Consider the following 16,772-nt stretch of genomic DNA (forward strand, 5'->3'; position numbering starts at 1 on the left):
CCCTCCCTGGAAAACCCCGGGAGCACCCATAGCGTCGCCCCACATGGGGCTGCTACGGGATCCGTCAGTCCCCGGGGCAACTGGTGCCCCCCCCAGCCTCCACCAAGCAGTCAGGGTGTGGATAAACAGCTCCACGGTGGAGCAGCGGGCTGGCAGCGTGGCGCGGGACAGGCTGACAGCTATATATAACAGGGCAGGAAGCTGCACAGGAACTTAACCTCAGCACAAAGGACAACAGGAAAACTCCCTGTATTCGAAGCATCTGCTTTAGAGCTCTCTGATGGGTGCGGGGATGAGGTTTGGGAAACCCACGGAGAGGGACAGTGCTGCCCATGTTGGCGCTGCAGGCTCTGTGGGCACCCTGGGGTGCATGGATGCCATGCCGTGCCAAGCTGCACCTTGGATCCAGCACAGCGTCAGTGCTGCATCACCACCACTGCCTGGCCACACGGTCCCTGCTGTCCCTGGATGCACCCAGTGGGACACAGGGAACCCATCATCCCCTTGGCAAAGCCACATGGATTCAGGGATTGCCTCAGCCCCGCTGCCCCTCGGGCTGGGGCAGGAGCACACGTGCCCAGGAGAGTCCCAGCCGCAGGGCAGGTGAGGGCAGAGCTCTGCAAGCCATGGCAGATACAGGATCCGACCCAGGCAGAGAGGGAAGCAGTCGGAGGGACGAGGTCAGGCATGGAGCATGGCTGGGTGGCTGCATTCACCAGCTCAGAGCCTCCAGCCCATGGCCAGAGGGGCTGCCATGGCTCTGACCACACAACTCATCCCCAGGGCTCTGTTCTGCCCTTCCCTGAGGCTTTCCCTATTGTCAGGGCCAGGACCTGGGCTGGGCAGCCCCCCAGGACACAGGAAACCAAGCCAGCTCCTTTCTCCTCTCCCACAAACACCGGCTGCAGGGCGATTGCTGACCCGAGCCTGGGAATGGCACAGCTCCTTCCCATGACCCACAGCGGGTCCTGCCAGCGAAGGGCCCCACATCCACGCCGTGATGAGGGTTCTCCACCGGCTCCTCCACAGTGATGCTGGGGCCTCAGCACAGACAACAGCAGGGAGAGAACAACCTGCGAGTGTCCCTGCTCCCCCTCCATGCCGCCGGTACCCAAGTGGGGTGGCCTGGGGGATGCAGAAAGGGCTGCACCCTCCGCTCACCCCATGGCAGGAAGGGGGATGCTCGGCCCCCTTCCATGGTCCATGGGGAGGGACCCTTGGGAGCAGAGCTGCTCGCTGGGCTGGTGCTGGATAGAGCCGAGGCGCTGGAGGCAGGCGGCCAGCACTCCCTTTGTCCTCCGTGGTTTCTCTCCCCTGCACACACGCTCCCTTCCAGCCTTTGTATGCTCAACAAAAAGGGGGAACAAGCGTTACCATCTGCATCCCTAATCAGGCAGCGGCCCTGCCACATAAACCCCACACAAAGCCACTGCTGGCAGGAATGGGGCAGGTGAAGACCCCAGCCTCCCCAGCCCACATGGGATGCGCTCCCTGTTCCCCAAGGAGCCTCCTGCCCGTGGCACGCACACACCGGGGATACCGGATGGGTGCAGCCCGACGCCTCGAGCAGGAGGGGAGGCAGCTGCTGAGCGTCTCCTTGCTCCTGAATCAGACCCAAGGCGCCTTCCCTGACTCATGGGATGGGATTACCCATGGCCAGGCGTGTTCGGGGCAGTGCCGTGAATGAGCCATGGGAGGGGAGGGAGAGGCAGCGGGACGGCACGCAAGGACACTGCTGTGACACCTGGGCTGGCAGGACACAGGGATGTCACCCTGCAAGGGCCTGGGGCCAGAAAGGGAGACCCAGCTCCAGGCTCCCAAACCCAAACCCCCTCCTTAGGCCACCCAAGAGGGACTTGGGGGGGGGGGTGGGGGGGTGAAACTTCCCCTTTATGCACCCATCATGGCCATGAGCCCCCCATGTCCCTGCTGGGGAGTTTCATGCAGGAGGAAGGCGTTCACTGGAACTCCAGCCACTCCTTCCCTGCCCCAGACGCAATCTGGTCCGACACGCTCCCCGCGCAGGGACCTGCACTGCAAGTTTCCCGGTCTCCTGCCCTGCTCCCTGCTGCGATGCCGGCACAGGAGCCAGCCCGGTGGCTGTCACCTCCTTGGACACACCATGCTGGGGCATGGACAACGCTGTGCCAGCGAGTGCGTGCTGGTGAGAGCGATGCTGAGCGGGCAGCCCAGCTCCCTCACACGATGACCTGCGCCATGGCTCCTCGCCTCCTTGCCGGACACAAGTTTTCCAGAGCACAAGGAAATCTAGGGGGTTTCCAAGTCCTTCCACCCTGCCTGCCCTTATGGACGATGCAGGAGGAGAACAACGCTGGATTTACCCGAGTCACAGCTGGGATGTGTCACTAGACTGTCTCCAAAGCGGGACTGTGGGTTCTGCTGTGGGAACCCACTTCCAGCAGCAAAGGTGACCCAGCCAGCATCGCCCTAGGCTGGTGGTGGAGGCCAGGAGGGCACATAGGGTGTATGTGTGGGATGCAGGCACTCGCCTCACCCCAAAGCCGGGCAATAAACCAGCCCAAAGAGTCCTTACAAAACAGAGGTGACGGGGCAGCAATCACTGCCAGGCTCTGCTGGGTGGGAACTAAGTGGGACACAGTTCAGTGCCCAGCTCAGGGGGAGGACAGGCAGGTCACAGCCCCTCAGCACTGGGCCCGTGCCACCCCATAGCCCTTTTCTGGCTCCAGATTTACAGCCTGACCCCGTCACGGCCCAGCCCATGACAGAGGTGACGGGCTGAGCACGGCCCATCAGCGAGCAAAGTTCAGGGCTGGCGCAGGCCCTGCGGGAACACCTGACTGCTTATGGGGCACAGGGTGATGGGAGCTGCTGGATGGGGGTCCCCCAGTGCCGGGGTGCCTGGGTCAGCCCAGGGTGCAGGAACACAGCTCCTGCGTGCCCTTGCTCACCCGCCATGGGCCCACGCTCTTCTGTAATTGCCCTAAGTTTAGCTCTTGACCAGACGATTTGCATCTCACAGCCCGGCTGGAAACCACACTATTCCTGGCCGCGCGTCCCAGCCCTCACCCGCTGCTCTATATATTCCTCTCCAGGCAAATGAACATGCAGGCAGGCGCCGTGGCAGCCGCAGGCACCACGAGCCCCCGCCGCCCCCAGCACAGCAGCTTGCTGCAAGGACACCCACCCGCCCTGTGTGCCTCCAGAAAGGGACCCAGGTGCCAGCACCACCGGCCCCGGCGGTGATCGGTTATTGCTGAGCTGGGATAATGGCTTTGGATGCAATCCCCCAGTGGTGCAGGAAAGGCCCAGGCCGGTGGTTTCTCCCTGGAAGCAGGGTCAGTGCCAAGGAGCTTCACTGCAGGTGCTGGGGCACCCACCATGAAGCATCCATCATTGCACACCCATCGTTAGGTACCCGACATGGAGTACCAAACACGGGGCTCCAAACAGGGGGGCACCTAACACAAGGCACCCTGCAGGGACAGCCTGGCATGTGCCCCACACCACACAGAGGGTTTGTGCCCCCCCAGCGGAGCTCACAAACCTCCAGCACCCCACTGCACGAGTAGTAAACACACAGGTGCTGCAATGCAACGAGAGGGGGTGCGTGTGTACACACAAACCAGGGCCCGCAGCGCAACGGGGAGGGGGGGGGCACGCACAAGGTGACACAATGGGGCCGGCACACACAGACACACACACGCACACACGTACATGTGCAGAGCACCGGGGGATGCACAACCACGGGCGCTGCGAGACAACAGCGGGCCACGCGCGTACCCGCACCCCGCAGCGGCACCGGGGAGGGCAGGGGGGGGGGGCACGGGCACCCGCGCACACCCCGGTTGTGCACCGGGGGAGCACAGCCCGGTCCGCTCCGCTCCACCGGGGGAGGAGGGGGTGTGATGCAGACGGACCCGGCCCCGCACGGCGCGGTGCGGTGCGTGCCCTGCCCCGGGGCCGGCTTTGGGTCTGGTACCGGTACCGGTGTCGGGGGCTGCGGCGGGTACTCACCGGTGGCGGCGGCGTTGCGGGGCCCGGGGCTGGTGGCGGCGGTGGTGCCGGGCCCCGGCGGCGGCGGCGGCGCGGGGCGGGGCGGGGCGGATCCGCACCGGGGCGGGCACTGCCGGCTGTGCGCGCGCCGCTGCTCACGGAACGGAACGGTAAAGAGGGTCCCGGCCTCCCGCATCAGCCGCCACCGCTATAGCACCGTGCGGGTGGCCACTGCCCGGTGCGGGGCCGGGAGCCCAACCCAGCACACGCTGGAAACGGTGTGAGCACGTCGGGTGATGATGAACACAGCCCTGTGCATCGCGCCAGGGCGCGCACACGCTCCCGGGGTTCCCCTCCTCGGAAGGATCCTGCAGGGAGCAGAGCCTGATCCGGTGCAGGGTGGCTGGTGCCCGTTGGCAGGAATACAAAGCAGGACGTTGTGGCCGGTGCTTCTCCCCGTGCTTCCCTGCCCACGCTGCTTGTCCGCAGGGAGGGCTGTGAGCAGACCAGGATGGTGCCTTGGCCGGGAGACAGCACGTGATGAACGATGAGCATCACCCAGCAGAGCCTTTGTTACAGTCCTTCCACTCTTGTCTAGCGCTGGCACATCACACTGGGGTCACTCAGATACAGCGCAAACCCTGCGGACCCTACAACCACCACCTGTCCTGGGGCAGAGGGGTTTCAGGACAAGCCCTGCAGTCTCTGAGCTGAGACAAGCTCCCTTGCCAGCGCATGTGGGAGCAGCCAGGCCACCTCAAGGGACATGGGTGACCCAGCAGGGCTTTGGGGCACAGAGACCCCAGAGATGGGCATCCACGAGCTCTTCCCAAAAGCTCTTTTCAGGGTGCCCATCACCTCTGCTGGAAAGCCCCCGATGGACAGAGTAAGCTATGGGCACAGGGATCTTCCCCAGCACCACCCCTGCCGCCCCCATGGCTCCTGCCCTGCCCTGGGGCATCCAGAGGACTCCAAACTCCAACCACCATCCATGGGAGGCTGAGCTGGACTGAGCTGTGTGGTCCTGGCTCTCCTGCTGTTAGGCCACAAATGCAACAGCCTCACCACCTTCCCTTGCTGAGCAGCCATGCTGGGCTGTGTGCTAGCAAGAGGCTGAGCCCTGCCAGGCTCCTGTCATCCCTTGTGCACTGGGAGTAGCACCAGGTTCACCCCACTCTTAGGACACGCTTGCTGCGTGTCACAAGCCCCATTCCTTGCAGCACTGGGCCCATAGCACGTGCCCAGGACACAGCAGCAGAGCGGCACGTGTGTGGGAACGAGCTGGGGGCCATATGAAGGGCGCTGCTGCGGGCCCTGTGCTGCGGGACGCGGTGCAGGAGGAGATGCAGCTCTTGCAGCGCAGAGGACGGCAGCAGCAAGTGCAGCCGCCTGCTTTTGTCACACTTCCCTTTGTCCCAGGCACGTGGTGCCAAGCGCAGGGAACCACAGCGTCTGGGGAGCAGGGATGGGAACTGATGAGCTGGAGCGGGGGCAGAGCCCTGGCTCAGCTGCCGGGGGGGGTTCCCAGCTGCATTGGTTTGGGAACACATTGTGTGACTGCCCCTCTGCCCAGCACAGGCGGGTGAACAGCTGGTTACAGCCTGCGGCAGCTCCTGCTTCCTTATCATGCAGGGCAGACGGTGGCGGGGTGATGCCGGCTGGAGCTGCCGAGTGTTGGGGTCTCCGGTGTGACACAGCCCTGCCACAAGCAGTCACCCGGTGGTGCCACCCGCCTGCCTCTTCCACAGGGCTAAACACCTCCGTGCTTCCCAGCAAGGTGTCTGTAAGATCCCATCCACCCTCACCAGCCTCTCTCTTGGGACCGCGGCACCCTGAGCATCTCTGTCTTGGTATGGGGGGGGGGGGGGTGTGGGGTGTGTTACAGGCACCCTATGCCCAGGTAAAGTCTCCGTGTTGCCCCAAGCATCCTATAGAGAAGCAGGACAGAGCTCCGGTGCCCCGGCAGATGGTCAGCTGGAGCACTGAGGGCCCAGAGCCGGGCTGGGAGGGAATCATCTGTTTCTCAGCACCGCGGGGTTTCCTAAATAGGTCACTGCTTTTTTATAGTCTCTGGGATCTAGAAAAACCAGTTGTTCCGGACACCCCGAGGACCTGCCAGCACCGCCGCAGCCGTGCTCCCCAGGCACTCACTGCCGGTCCTTGCTGGGGGGACCTGTCCCGCCAGCACTGCTTGGTGTGAGCAGGGAGAGCAGCTGGGGAGCTTAAGCCGCACACTGGGGTCCCGTTCTCCGCCGAGGGTGACCATCCCTGGCCGTGCCCGATGTGGGGTGTGCAGGGGCTCCCCATTCCCTGCTCCCGGCTGTGGGCAGCTCCAGGCACTGACTGAAGCTACCGGCAGCGGTTTCCCTTAGCGGGGAGCCGGTGCCCTCGCAGGGGGCACGGGGCCGAGCCGGGCAGCACCGCGCTGCGCTCCCGCATGCGCCGGGCCCGCAGCCTGCTCGGGGCGAGCTCTCCCTCTAGCGGCTCCTGCCAAAGCCTCCGCGCACCGGGGCGGCCGGAGCCCGGTCCAGGGTCCGCAGGGAGCGAGGGGACGAGCTCCATCCCCTGGCAGCCGGGATGCACGTAGCGGGGCGCGCAGGGGTGGGACCCAGTGGTCTCACGGGACCATTCCCCCCAGCAGCCCCACGTTCGGAGCGCAGGTTGCCTTCCCCTCCTTTTCCCTGCCCCACGTTTGCTGGTCAGCCACCGTGCCCAAGGGGTCGGTGCACAGCCTCAGCCCCACAGCTCTGCCTTCCAGTGATCCCCCCCTCTTTGCCAACCACGTCTCCATCACCTCCATCACCCAGCGCAGCCTGCACCAAGGCTTCCCCCCGCCGTGGCGGTGCCCTGTACCCCAATACCTCACTGTCCCCGCTGTGGGCAGCGCTGGGCCGGTGCCATCGCTGCAGCAGGGCCCCGGCAGGGTCCCCCGGGCCGGGCGCCAGCCGTGCCGCGGGCAGCGCTGACAGGGCGCTTTGCTTTGTGCCGCTGCCCGGTGGGGAGACAAAAGGCGCAGTCAGACGCGGGCTGTGATTGTGCTGGCAGCCATGCGCTGAGGCAGCAGCCCCCGCCGCCACGCTCGCCTCGTGACCCGGCAGGGACCGGGCCTGTGCCCAGCACCATGGCACCCAGGGACTGTGCTCACCATGGCACCCAGAGACTGTGCCCACCATGGCACCCAGGGACTGTGCTCACCATGGCACCCAGGGACTGTGCCCACCATGGCACCTAGGGACTGCGCCCACCATGGCACCCAGAGACTGTGCCCACCATGGCACCCAGAGACTGCGCCCACCATGGCACCCAGGGGCTGTGCCCACCATGGCACCCAGAGACTGTGCCCACCATGGCACCCAGGGGCTGTGCCCACCATGGCACCCAGAGACTGTGCTCACCATGGCACCCAGGGGCTGTGCCCACCATGGCACCCAGGACTGTGCCCACCATGGCACCATGGCATGGCACCCAGAGACTGTGCCCACCATGGCACCCAGGGGCTGTGCCCACCATGGCACCCAGGGACTGTGCTCACCATGGCACCCAGGGGCTGTGCCCACCATGGCACCCAGGGACTGTGCCCACCATGGCAACCCAGAGACTGTGCCCACCATGGCACCCAGGGGCTGTGCCCACCATGGCACCCAGAGACTGTGCCCACCATGGCACCCAGGGACTGTGCCCACCATGGCACCCAGGGGCTGTGCCCACCATGGCACCCAGGGGCTGTGCCCACCATGGCACCCAGGGACTGTGCCCACCATGGCACCCAGGGGCTGTGCCCACCATGGCAACCCAGAGACTGTGCCCACCATGGCACCCAGGGGCTGTGCCCACCATGGCAACCCAGAGACTGTGCCCACCATGGCAACCTAGGTCTGTGCTCACCATGGGACTCTGGGGCCTTTGCCCTGCCATGGTACCTGGGGCCTGCCCCAGCACGGTATCCTGAGGCCTCTGCCTGCCATGGCACCCCAGGTCTTACCCCGCCATTGCCTGCCCTACCGAAGGGAAGGGAGAAGGAGGGTGTTGGACAGCCAGGACCTGGTTGTCATGGTTACCATGAGGCCTGGGGCCTAGCGGTGCCTCGTTGCCATGGTTACCGCAGGCCTCCCAAGCCCATGGCGGCTCCATCCCCAGCCATGGGGACAGGGATGTGTGGAAGTGGGGGGCAGCCCCAGGGCTCGCTGTGGCCATGGGAGACCCCACCACACCAGCAGGGATAAGCAGCATCACAGCCCCCCTTACCCACCACAGAGCCACAGTGAGGGTGGAGGGTGTCCACACCAACATGGAGGTGGAGACCCACCAAGGCAATGGCAGTGCGTGGTACACACCTCACCAAGCCCACCACCCATAGGGTCTCACCATGAAGCCGCCATCCCCACCGTGCCAGCCAGCGCCCTGTGACACCGCAGTGCATTGCCCCTGGAAAATGCCAGAGTGGTCAGAGCGTTGAGTCATTGGTGCCAAGATTATCTGTGCAAACAGCCGCCCTGACTGGGGGGGGGTTATTATTATTATCAATTTGTTTTATTTTTTCTTTTTCCCCAAGAATGTGGCTCAGCCCATGGGGATGAGCAGCTGAAATCTCCGGGGATCAGCAGGACAATGCCAGAGCAAGCATTGTGCTGACGGCTCTGCAAACGCTGGCACCGGCTCCCAGCCAGCAGCACCCTATAAAAGCCGAGCCGCTGAAGTAGGCAAACATTACATGGGGGAAGCAGCAGTAACCGCCTGAGCTAGGTGAGTCCTGGGACCGATCCGCACCTCTCCCACCTCGCCCCTGCCGGGCAGACACCTTCCTCCTGCCTGGTGCCCAAAGACACCCAGAGGGACCATTGCCCTTCCCCATGGCAAAAGACAGGCTCACACATCCCCGCCGGCATCCAGGGGGTGAGAGCCCCTCTATCATGGGGTATCCCGCTCCTGGTACCCACCCGGCCCACAGCACAGCGGTTGGCGTCTCCCATCACTGGTCAGGGCTGTCCATGGGAGCACACTGTGACTCCCAAGGGAGGCATTGCCGAGATGCTGGGGCAGGGAGAAGAGGCAGGGGGGCTGTTGGAGACCATCAGGCACGGGGCAGACTATGCCTCACATCACAGCTCCCTGCTCCAGCTCAGGGGGGTTATTCCTAGTGATGGGAAGGGGAAAGGGGAGCCAGACAATACGCCGGTGCCATGGCTGGGAGAAGGAAAGGGACACTGCGACAGTGAGAAGGGAGCACCATGCTTTAGGTGTTTTCCAGAGTCCCCCAACCCCGTTTTGTGGCCAAACAAGAGGGTCTCGCTGTGACTGGTCTCAGTAATAGGGCAGCTGCCTTCAAAAAGGCACTGCAGGCAGCAGGCACAGAGCTGTCCCCAGCCCCAGGAGCGGGCAGCAGGGGAGCACAGGGACACACTGCGGTGCCAACGGCTTTTCCTTCCTTTCCAGACACCGTTCCAGCACCAAAGATGGCTCAGACAAACCCTCTGCCTGTCCCCATGGGCCCATGGAAGGTATGTCCTCGCACCCCTTCTAGCTCTCCTTTCACTGTGTTCATGTGGGGGACAAGGAGAGGAGGAAAAGCCAGTCCTCCAGGAGCAGGGCAGTGAGGCAGGGAGGAGGTACAGGAAGGACAGCACCCCTGTCCCCATTATCTTTTGCCTATGGGAACGTGCCTCCCGCCTGCTCAAACCCCTCTTGGGTGTTTTCCATAAGCCTCTTCTTAGCCCTGCTCTTACCAGTGGCCCTGTGCCAGGGAATTAGAGCAGTCCCAAAAGCCACACGCTGTTGTTCGCCCTCCCGTCAGTGCAGGCGGGCAAAGGGGACAGGGGACACGGCAGAGATGGCGGGGAGCAGCCCCGAGGGTCTGGCAATAGCTGTGGGCACACAGTTAGAGAAGGGAGCCGAGATGGAGAAGCTCGGGTACCAATGGGATGGGCCCCACCGGAGCTGGAGCCTTCAGGGAGAGAAGAGCATCATCCACAGCCCCCGGGGAGCAGCACCCCCCCCTCCGGCCCTTTCCCCCCCGTTATCCCTCTTTGCCCTAGAGCGCTGGGAGCAGAGGCCGGGAGAACCGCCAGCCGCAGCCCGGCCACCCGCCCGTGCCAGCGCGGCTCCGCTCCTCCCTCCGGACCGCGGCGCTGCCCCGGGAGCCGACCTCCTCTGGGGTGAGCAGGAGAGCGGAGCGGGGCCGGCACCGAGGCGCTGCGGGGCCGCATCCCGGCACAGAGATGGAGCGCGACCCTCTCAAAGAGGGGCTGAACCGCCTGCGGCCGGTGCCGGGCACTGCCCAACGCCGCAGCTCGGTCTGCGTTGCAGATCACTGTGTACGACCAAGAGAACTTCCAGGGCAAGAGGATGGAGTTCACCTCGGCCTGCCCGAACATCATGGAGTGCGGCTTCGACAACATCCGCTCCATAAAGGTGGAGTGCGGCGCGTGAGTACCCGGCAACGGGATGCTTTTCCTGGGTGGGTTGACAGGGTGAGGGGTGGCCGGGCTGGAGCAAAGCACGGCAGCAAGGGGAGGATAGGGACAGAGAACCCCACCCTGACAGGGTAGAGCAGGCAGCCCTGGCAGGGCCAGAGGGACAGTGGAGATGCTCTTGGCACCATCCAAAACTCCCTCCCGCAGCCTCGGAGCAGCCAGGTTTGGAGCTCACCAGTGCCCCTCGAAGATGCAGCAAAGATCAGCACTCAGCAAGGTTTTGAGCCCAGCCTAGTCCCCATCCTGCCTGTGTAACCCCATCAAGCACCTGGGCAACCGCAGCTGCCACAGCGCCCAGCCCTGATTCTCCCCATTGCTTTCCTGCATGGCCAGATCAGAGCCTTCCTACAGCCTGCACAGGGCTGCCCCAATCACTGGTAGGGGTCTGGAGCAGAGCTGGGCTTCTCTCTGAGCACAGGAATCTTCCCTGGCATAGACAAGCCATGTCCTGATCTGCTCCAGACGCTGTGTGTAAGGATGGTCCCCATAGCGAGCATCCTGCTGGGGCTGGGAAGCAGACAGGATAGATTTGTGCTGCTATATTTAGGGTTTGTAATGCTAATGGGATTACAGCGGCGTGCATGCTCACACCGTAATCAGCTCGCTGCTCCAGTTGACGTGCTCCTAATCAGGCTGCTCACCTTGCACAGGGGAGCACGACTGTGGGACACAGGATTGGGCCTCAGTCTGGATCAGTTGCAAGAGGCTCTTGGCCCCCGCCCCCGGGCTCACTGTGCCTCTCATACCCCAAAAGCAGGAGCCTGGGGTGTGCACAGCCTGTGCCATCATCCTCCAGCCCCCAGCCCAGCCTCTGCCTCCCCACTCAGCTCCAGTTGTTCCATCTCATTCTCAAGGGGATGTCCCCGCCCCAGGGACAGGCAGGATCTCATATGGGCAGCATCAGGGCTGGAAAATACGTCCTGCAGGATGAAGACATCATCTTCTCACCTCTCCTTGCCTATTTTCAGCAAAGAGGGGGAGCCAGAAAGGGGAAGGCATCAGGAATTCGGGTCTTTCCAGCTGTGCTTTGTGGGAAACAAGAAATGAGGCTTTTTGAGAGCAAGGCTGTCCTGGGGCATCCAAATGCGATGCTGAGCTGTGCACATAACCACAGAGCAGTCAGGGGCAGGGCAGCCACATCCAGCACCGCTTCCTCTCCTCCCCACGGGTGGGCAGAGGCCAGACCCCAACTCCTCCTCGCACCCTGGTGCCAGGCGCGGGCAGGACCCCACTGCCGGCACAGGAGGCCCTGGCACGCTCTGTCTCCGCAGCTGGGTGGGTTACGAGCACACCGGGTTCTGCGGGCAGCAGTTCATCCTGGAGAGGGGAGAGTACCCGCGCTGGGACGCCTGGAGCGGCAGCAACGCCTACCACATCGAGCGCCTCATGTCCTTCCGCCCCGTCTGCTCCGCTGTGAGTGCCCCCGCTGCCACGGAGCCCTCCCATCCCTCATCCCATTCGAGTGCCCCAGGCAATAGCTCCAGGCCAAGGGAGCGGGGTCAGGAAGGGCAGAGCCATGGCAGGGGCTCTGTGGGTGGCAGAGGCTCCTTGGGTTGGGTTCAGCTCTTCCCCTCCCCATGCCCAGCAGGATTTGGTCTTTCTGTCCTGTAGTCTAAAGCTTTGAAGGGGATTTTGGGGCATCTGTATGTGAGGAGCTGGCGGACAGCTCACCTGAGATGGGAGCTGTGGCACAGCTCTGACACCTCCTGGCTCAGCACCGCCCTGCTGAGCACCTCCTCACAGCTGGGCATTGGGAAAACCAGGCTCCCCTACAAAACCCCACACAGCCCAGGCTCTGAGCACCTCCCTCCCCATCAAACCCTGGAAGCAATGCCATAGGGAGGGACAGCCAGGGAGGGAGCACCCCTCACCCTCACCCCATCTCTATCCCCAGAACCACAAGGAATCCAGGATCACCATCTTCGAGAAGGACAACTTCATCGGCCGCCAGTGGGAGATCGCTGATGACTACCCCTCGCTGCAGGCCATGGGCTGGGCCAACAACGAAGTGGGCTCCATGAAGATCTCGTGTGGCGCGTAAGTGATGGGCACAGCACCACGGGCAGCAGGGACAAACCACAGCCGGAGGGGGGACACCCCATAATCCCCTTGCTTACCTCTCAGCCCTCTTAATGGCTGCCTGATGACTCCTTGTCTTCCAGCTGGGTTTGCTACCAGTATCCCGGGTACCGTGGCTACCAGTACATCCTGGAGGCCGACCACCACGGAGGAGACTACAAGCACTGGAGGGAGTGGGGCTCGCATGCCCAGACCTCCCAGATCCAATCCATCAGGCGTGTCCAGCAGTAGCTCCCCACTTCCCACTACATCTTTGCAAGGTTTCTAAAGCTCACCGGCTCCCTTTTGGTGCTAATACTCCCCTCCCGAAATAACCACCCCTTCTTGTACTGCAACTGCTTATGGAACAACACTCCCCAACGGTACCGACTGCCACAACTGCCAATAAATGTGACTGAAAGAAAAAGATAAACCAGCTTGGTGGGTGTCTGCTGTTCATAGAATCCCAGACTGGTTTGGCTTGGAAGGAACCGTAAAGCTCATCCAGCTCCAACCCCTGCCACAGGCAGGGACACCTTCCACTGGAGCAGCTTGCTCCAAGCCCCTGTGTCCAACCTGGCCTTGAACACTGCCAGGGATGGGGCAGCCACAGCTTCTCTGGGCACCCTGTGCCAGCGCCTCAGCACCCTCACAGGGAAGAGCTTCTGCCTCAGAGCTCATCTCAGTCTCCCCTCGGGCAGGTTAAAGCCGTTCCCCTTGGCCTGTCCCTACATCCCTTGTCCCAAGCCCTTCACCAGGTTTCTTGTAGCCCCTTCAGGCACTGGAGCTGCTCTAAGGTCTCCCCTTCAGGAGCCTTCTCTTCTCCAGGCTGACCCAGCCCAGCTCTCTCAGCCTGGCTCCAGAGCAGAGCTGCTCCAGCCCTTGCAGCATCTCCATGGGCTCCTCTGGACTCGCTCCCACAGCTCCACGTCCCTCTTGTGTCTGTTGTGTGCCAGGACTGCAGTCACACATCCCCATCCCAGCAGCAGGGACCAGACTCCAACTCTCACACGCACAAACACAGCAGCCAAACCCTTGGTGTGGGCTTCTCTTCCTCCCTGCCCTCCCCTTCCCCTTCCCCTGCCAAGGGAAAGGACACTGAGCTCCTGGTCCCACGGAGCATCCATGCCTACACAGAGCCACCTGCACTGCTCATGGCCTTCATGGCCAGTGCTGCTGGCCCTAAGGGACCAGGAACTGGAGTGTCCGTTGCCGCAGCATCCCCGGTTGAAGGGATGCTCCCCGACAGCGCGGAACAGAACCTCACACCGACACCCACAAACTTTAAAACTTTTATTCAACAATTTACATCACTTATTGTCTGTCTTAATGTATTCGATCTACACAAATTTCTGTTTTTCTGGTTTTTTTTCCTGATAAAATAATAAAATTTGGATAAATTTTGAAGACCTGTTGGTGCAGAATAAACAAAATTCCAGGTATTTTTTTCCTTTTTTTTTCTTTTTTTTTTTCTTTTTTAAACATTTAGTGTGAACTATGACATCATTGGTAAAGATAACATCATGCCATTACAGCTCATGGACATCACCTATCCTTACAGTCCGTGACATCACCCATTCCAGCGCAAAGGGCTGTGCCAGACACAGCTACAGCAGGAATTCCACTAACTCTTCCAGCCACCCCCTCACCACCGGGAAAACACCGACACTTTTCCAGCTGGGCACACAAGAGTGCATTAACCTCATCGGGAATAACCAAGGAAGGGAGAAGGAAACACAAACTACCTTTACGGACTCGTGTGGTCGCACACAACCAAGAGGGGCTGCGCCTCTCTGAGGGTCAGAGGTAACTCAGCACAACCCCTTCGTGGTGAATTTAATACACAAGGAAACGGAAGGAAATGAGAACTCGTGGATGGGGGAGGCGGGAGGAGACAGGCGAAGCGCGCGGTTGGGTTTCGCATCGCCCTTAACACTGAAATACTCAGGGGAGGGGGACAGAGGGGGGCACCCGTCCCCCCAGTAAACAAGTTGAGGACCTCCAGAGCGAGGCTGAAGGTGTGTAAGTACACGTGTGTGATGGTAGATAGAAAAGCAGCCCTGTTCGGTACGAAAGAAAGCTGTCAAGTTAGTACAAATCGCTGCCACGGCGAAGGGAACGGGAGGAGGAAGCGGTCAGGGTCCTTCTCCCCGCACAAAACCCCCCCTCTCCTGCGCAAAAGCTCTGGGATAAGCAGCATCCTGGCTAAGCAACACGTTTCCAAAGGTGGTACCTGCAACCCAACGCACCCAACTCGTGAAAACAAACCCCAGATGAAGCTCAGAGACCAACGCGAGCTCACCCTCCGCGCCAGGGACCACCGTGAGGAAAGCTGTCCCCCACCTCACAGTGGGAATACACAACGGAAGGGCTCACTCTGTCATTAGAAACCTCCAGCAGCTCCGTCTCCATCCCCTCCTCAAAGCTGTGTGCTCCCCGTCCCCATCCCACCCGCACACCCCGCGGGGACCGCTCTCAACCAGAGGAATAAAGGGGCACTCGTTCATGCGACACTAGGAGCGTACCTGAACCACAGGCCAGCGACACCCCGCTCCCTCCGATCCAAGCACTAAAGCAGGCTCTTTAAAATAAAAAAATAATATATATATATTTATATAGCTCTACAGAGACAGAGAAAGCCAAGGAGAGGGGAGAGGCTACCAAAAAGAATCAAGAAACGCCAGTCCTCTGCTACAGCTGTCAGCAAAGAACTGTCACCTTACATCAGACCCTGCAGGGCGGTGAAGAGAACGCAGGCAATGACAGCACAGGAATGCAAAAGAGGGCAGATAAGTCACTTCTGGCAATGAGACACAAATTAAACTTTCAAAACATGTGCATAGCTTTATTCATCTGCTTCAAACTAACCTCATCGCGGAGCTCCGGCGAAGCCCCGGTGTGCAAAATGCATCTCTAGAAAATAATGCAAGCAAGCTTTTCACATTTACAGTGGCAGGAGCACAGAACGACTGGGACAGGAACCACACGCTGGGGTGAGCTGGGAGAGAGATGAAGGAACAAGGAATCGCACAGCTTCGTATTCAGAGTCACTGACTGCAAACAGAAGCGTTCCTATTTTGTTAACTTCGAGCAAGGCGTGTTTTAATTCTGCTTTACAACAAAAAAATGTAAGAGAAAACCCCCACAGTAACAAGAACCACAACCTGGAAGGGAATAAACCCCCGGATAACGGGATCCCTGGTGCTGCAGGGCCCTAACTCCAGTGCAAAGCCCCTTGCAGACCATCACTGGCCCTTGCTTTGCAGGCGAAGCATTGCAATGCTTGTTTTTGACCGCGGGAGAACAGCAAAGCAGCTTCTCTTTCCCTACCCCCTCCAAACTCACAGGTGCCACCCCACAGGACATCGCCCCCAAACCATAAGCTGGGCTCAATGCAGGCTCGAGCCCAATCCATCAATCCCATGGGTCACTGGGACAGGAATGAACCCTCGGATATGGATAGGGCCCAGCTGTCCCAGCAGCTCACACACCGCCACCAGCTCCCTTCAGAAAGAATAAGCACACGTGCAAGGCACATTTAGTCAGATGGACACACACGCAAACATGGGCGTAAAACAGCAAACGCTGCCCCAGAAAGAACTAATGGATGCTGAATAAACTAAATTAAAGAGGCAGAGAGTCCTAGCCTATGTACTGATATACTATTTTCCAGACAGTTGTAATCCCCAAGCGTTTTTCCTACACTTCAGACCTTCCTCATTCTATCCTCACTTTAGAGATACTATTTTTCCTAAAGGATCTTCTATAAATAGTCAAGTACATTCCTTTTTTCCCCCTCCAATGAACTCCTCCTGCAGGGTCGCATCCCCCCTGCAGTGATCCAGGTCTGACCCAGTAAGACAAGAGGTTCCAGACCTGCTCGTGCCCTGTGTTAGCACCTCAATGGGGCAAGACCTCCCTCACACTTCAGCCATCAGGTTTTGGCTGGTTAGAGGGCCTTTTGTCTTGGAAAACAACCCAATTGCAGGCACCAACCACTCTGCAGCACCCAGAGAAGGAGCCTGTGACTGGACTGCCAGGGGTGCAGGCAGGAAAGAGGCCACACGATCTTTAATACTGCTGGTTAACTTCACATTGAGATAAAGCCTTAAGATCTTTTTGCAGAGATGAGCAATTTCCTTCCATAGAGACTCCATTAGAAAACAGAAGTACTAAAACCAGAGACAAGACACGGATTGAGATTCTTCCACCTCACAAGTTATTTGGGCCTCTTTCCCGCACCACCAGGCAGGCAGGAAGGAGAAGCTG

General features: G+C 60.8%; 2 protein-coding genes across 4 annotated transcripts in view; one reads left to right on the forward strand and one right to left on the reverse strand.

The window, feature by feature from the left end:
• MYO18A (myosin XVIIIA) overlaps window positions 1-4,015 on the reverse strand; it is a 35,796-nt gene extending 31,781 nt beyond the window's left edge. Inside the window, exon 1 of the mRNA XM_057414613.1 lies at window positions 3,997-4,015. The gene's annotated coding sequence lies outside the window, so the exon portion shown is untranslated. The remainder of the gene's footprint in view (window positions 1-3,996) is intronic.
• Window positions 4,016-8,314: 4,299 nt separating this feature from the next.
• CRYBA1 (crystallin beta A1) lies at window positions 8,315-13,176 on the forward strand. Of its 3 annotated transcripts, XM_057414890.1 has the most exons (6): window positions 8,315-8,718; window positions 9,409-9,473; window positions 10,279-10,397; window positions 11,717-11,858; window positions 12,340-12,482; window positions 12,608-13,176. In XM_057414890.1, exons 2-6 carry the CDS (start codon window positions 9,429-9,431, stop codon window positions 12,753-12,755), a joined length of 597 nt encoding a protein of 198 aa, XP_057270873.1. In that variant the 5' UTR covers window positions 8,315-8,718; window positions 9,409-9,428; the 3' UTR covers window positions 12,756-13,176. The 3 variants fall into 3 exon arrangements, with proteins under 3 accessions (XP_057270873.1, XP_057270884.1, XP_057270893.1); XM_057414901.1 differs by lacking the exon at window positions 8,315-8,718 and having other exon boundaries at window positions 9,341-9,473; XM_057414910.1 differs by lacking the exons at window positions 8,315-8,718; window positions 9,409-9,473 and adding an exon at window positions 9,994-10,127 and having other exon boundaries at window positions 12,608-13,174.
• Window positions 13,177-16,772: the final 3,596 nt, after the last annotated feature.

This window comes from Pezoporus wallicus, unplaced genomic scaffold (assembly GCF_028554395.1).
Source record: "Pezoporus wallicus isolate ANWC-B61680 ecotype Strahan unplaced genomic scaffold, APGP_CSIRO_Pwel_v1 contig_8517, whole genome shotgun sequence".
Classification (NCBI taxonomy): domain Eukaryota; kingdom Metazoa; phylum Chordata; class Aves; order Psittaciformes; family Psittacidae; genus Pezoporus; species Pezoporus wallicus.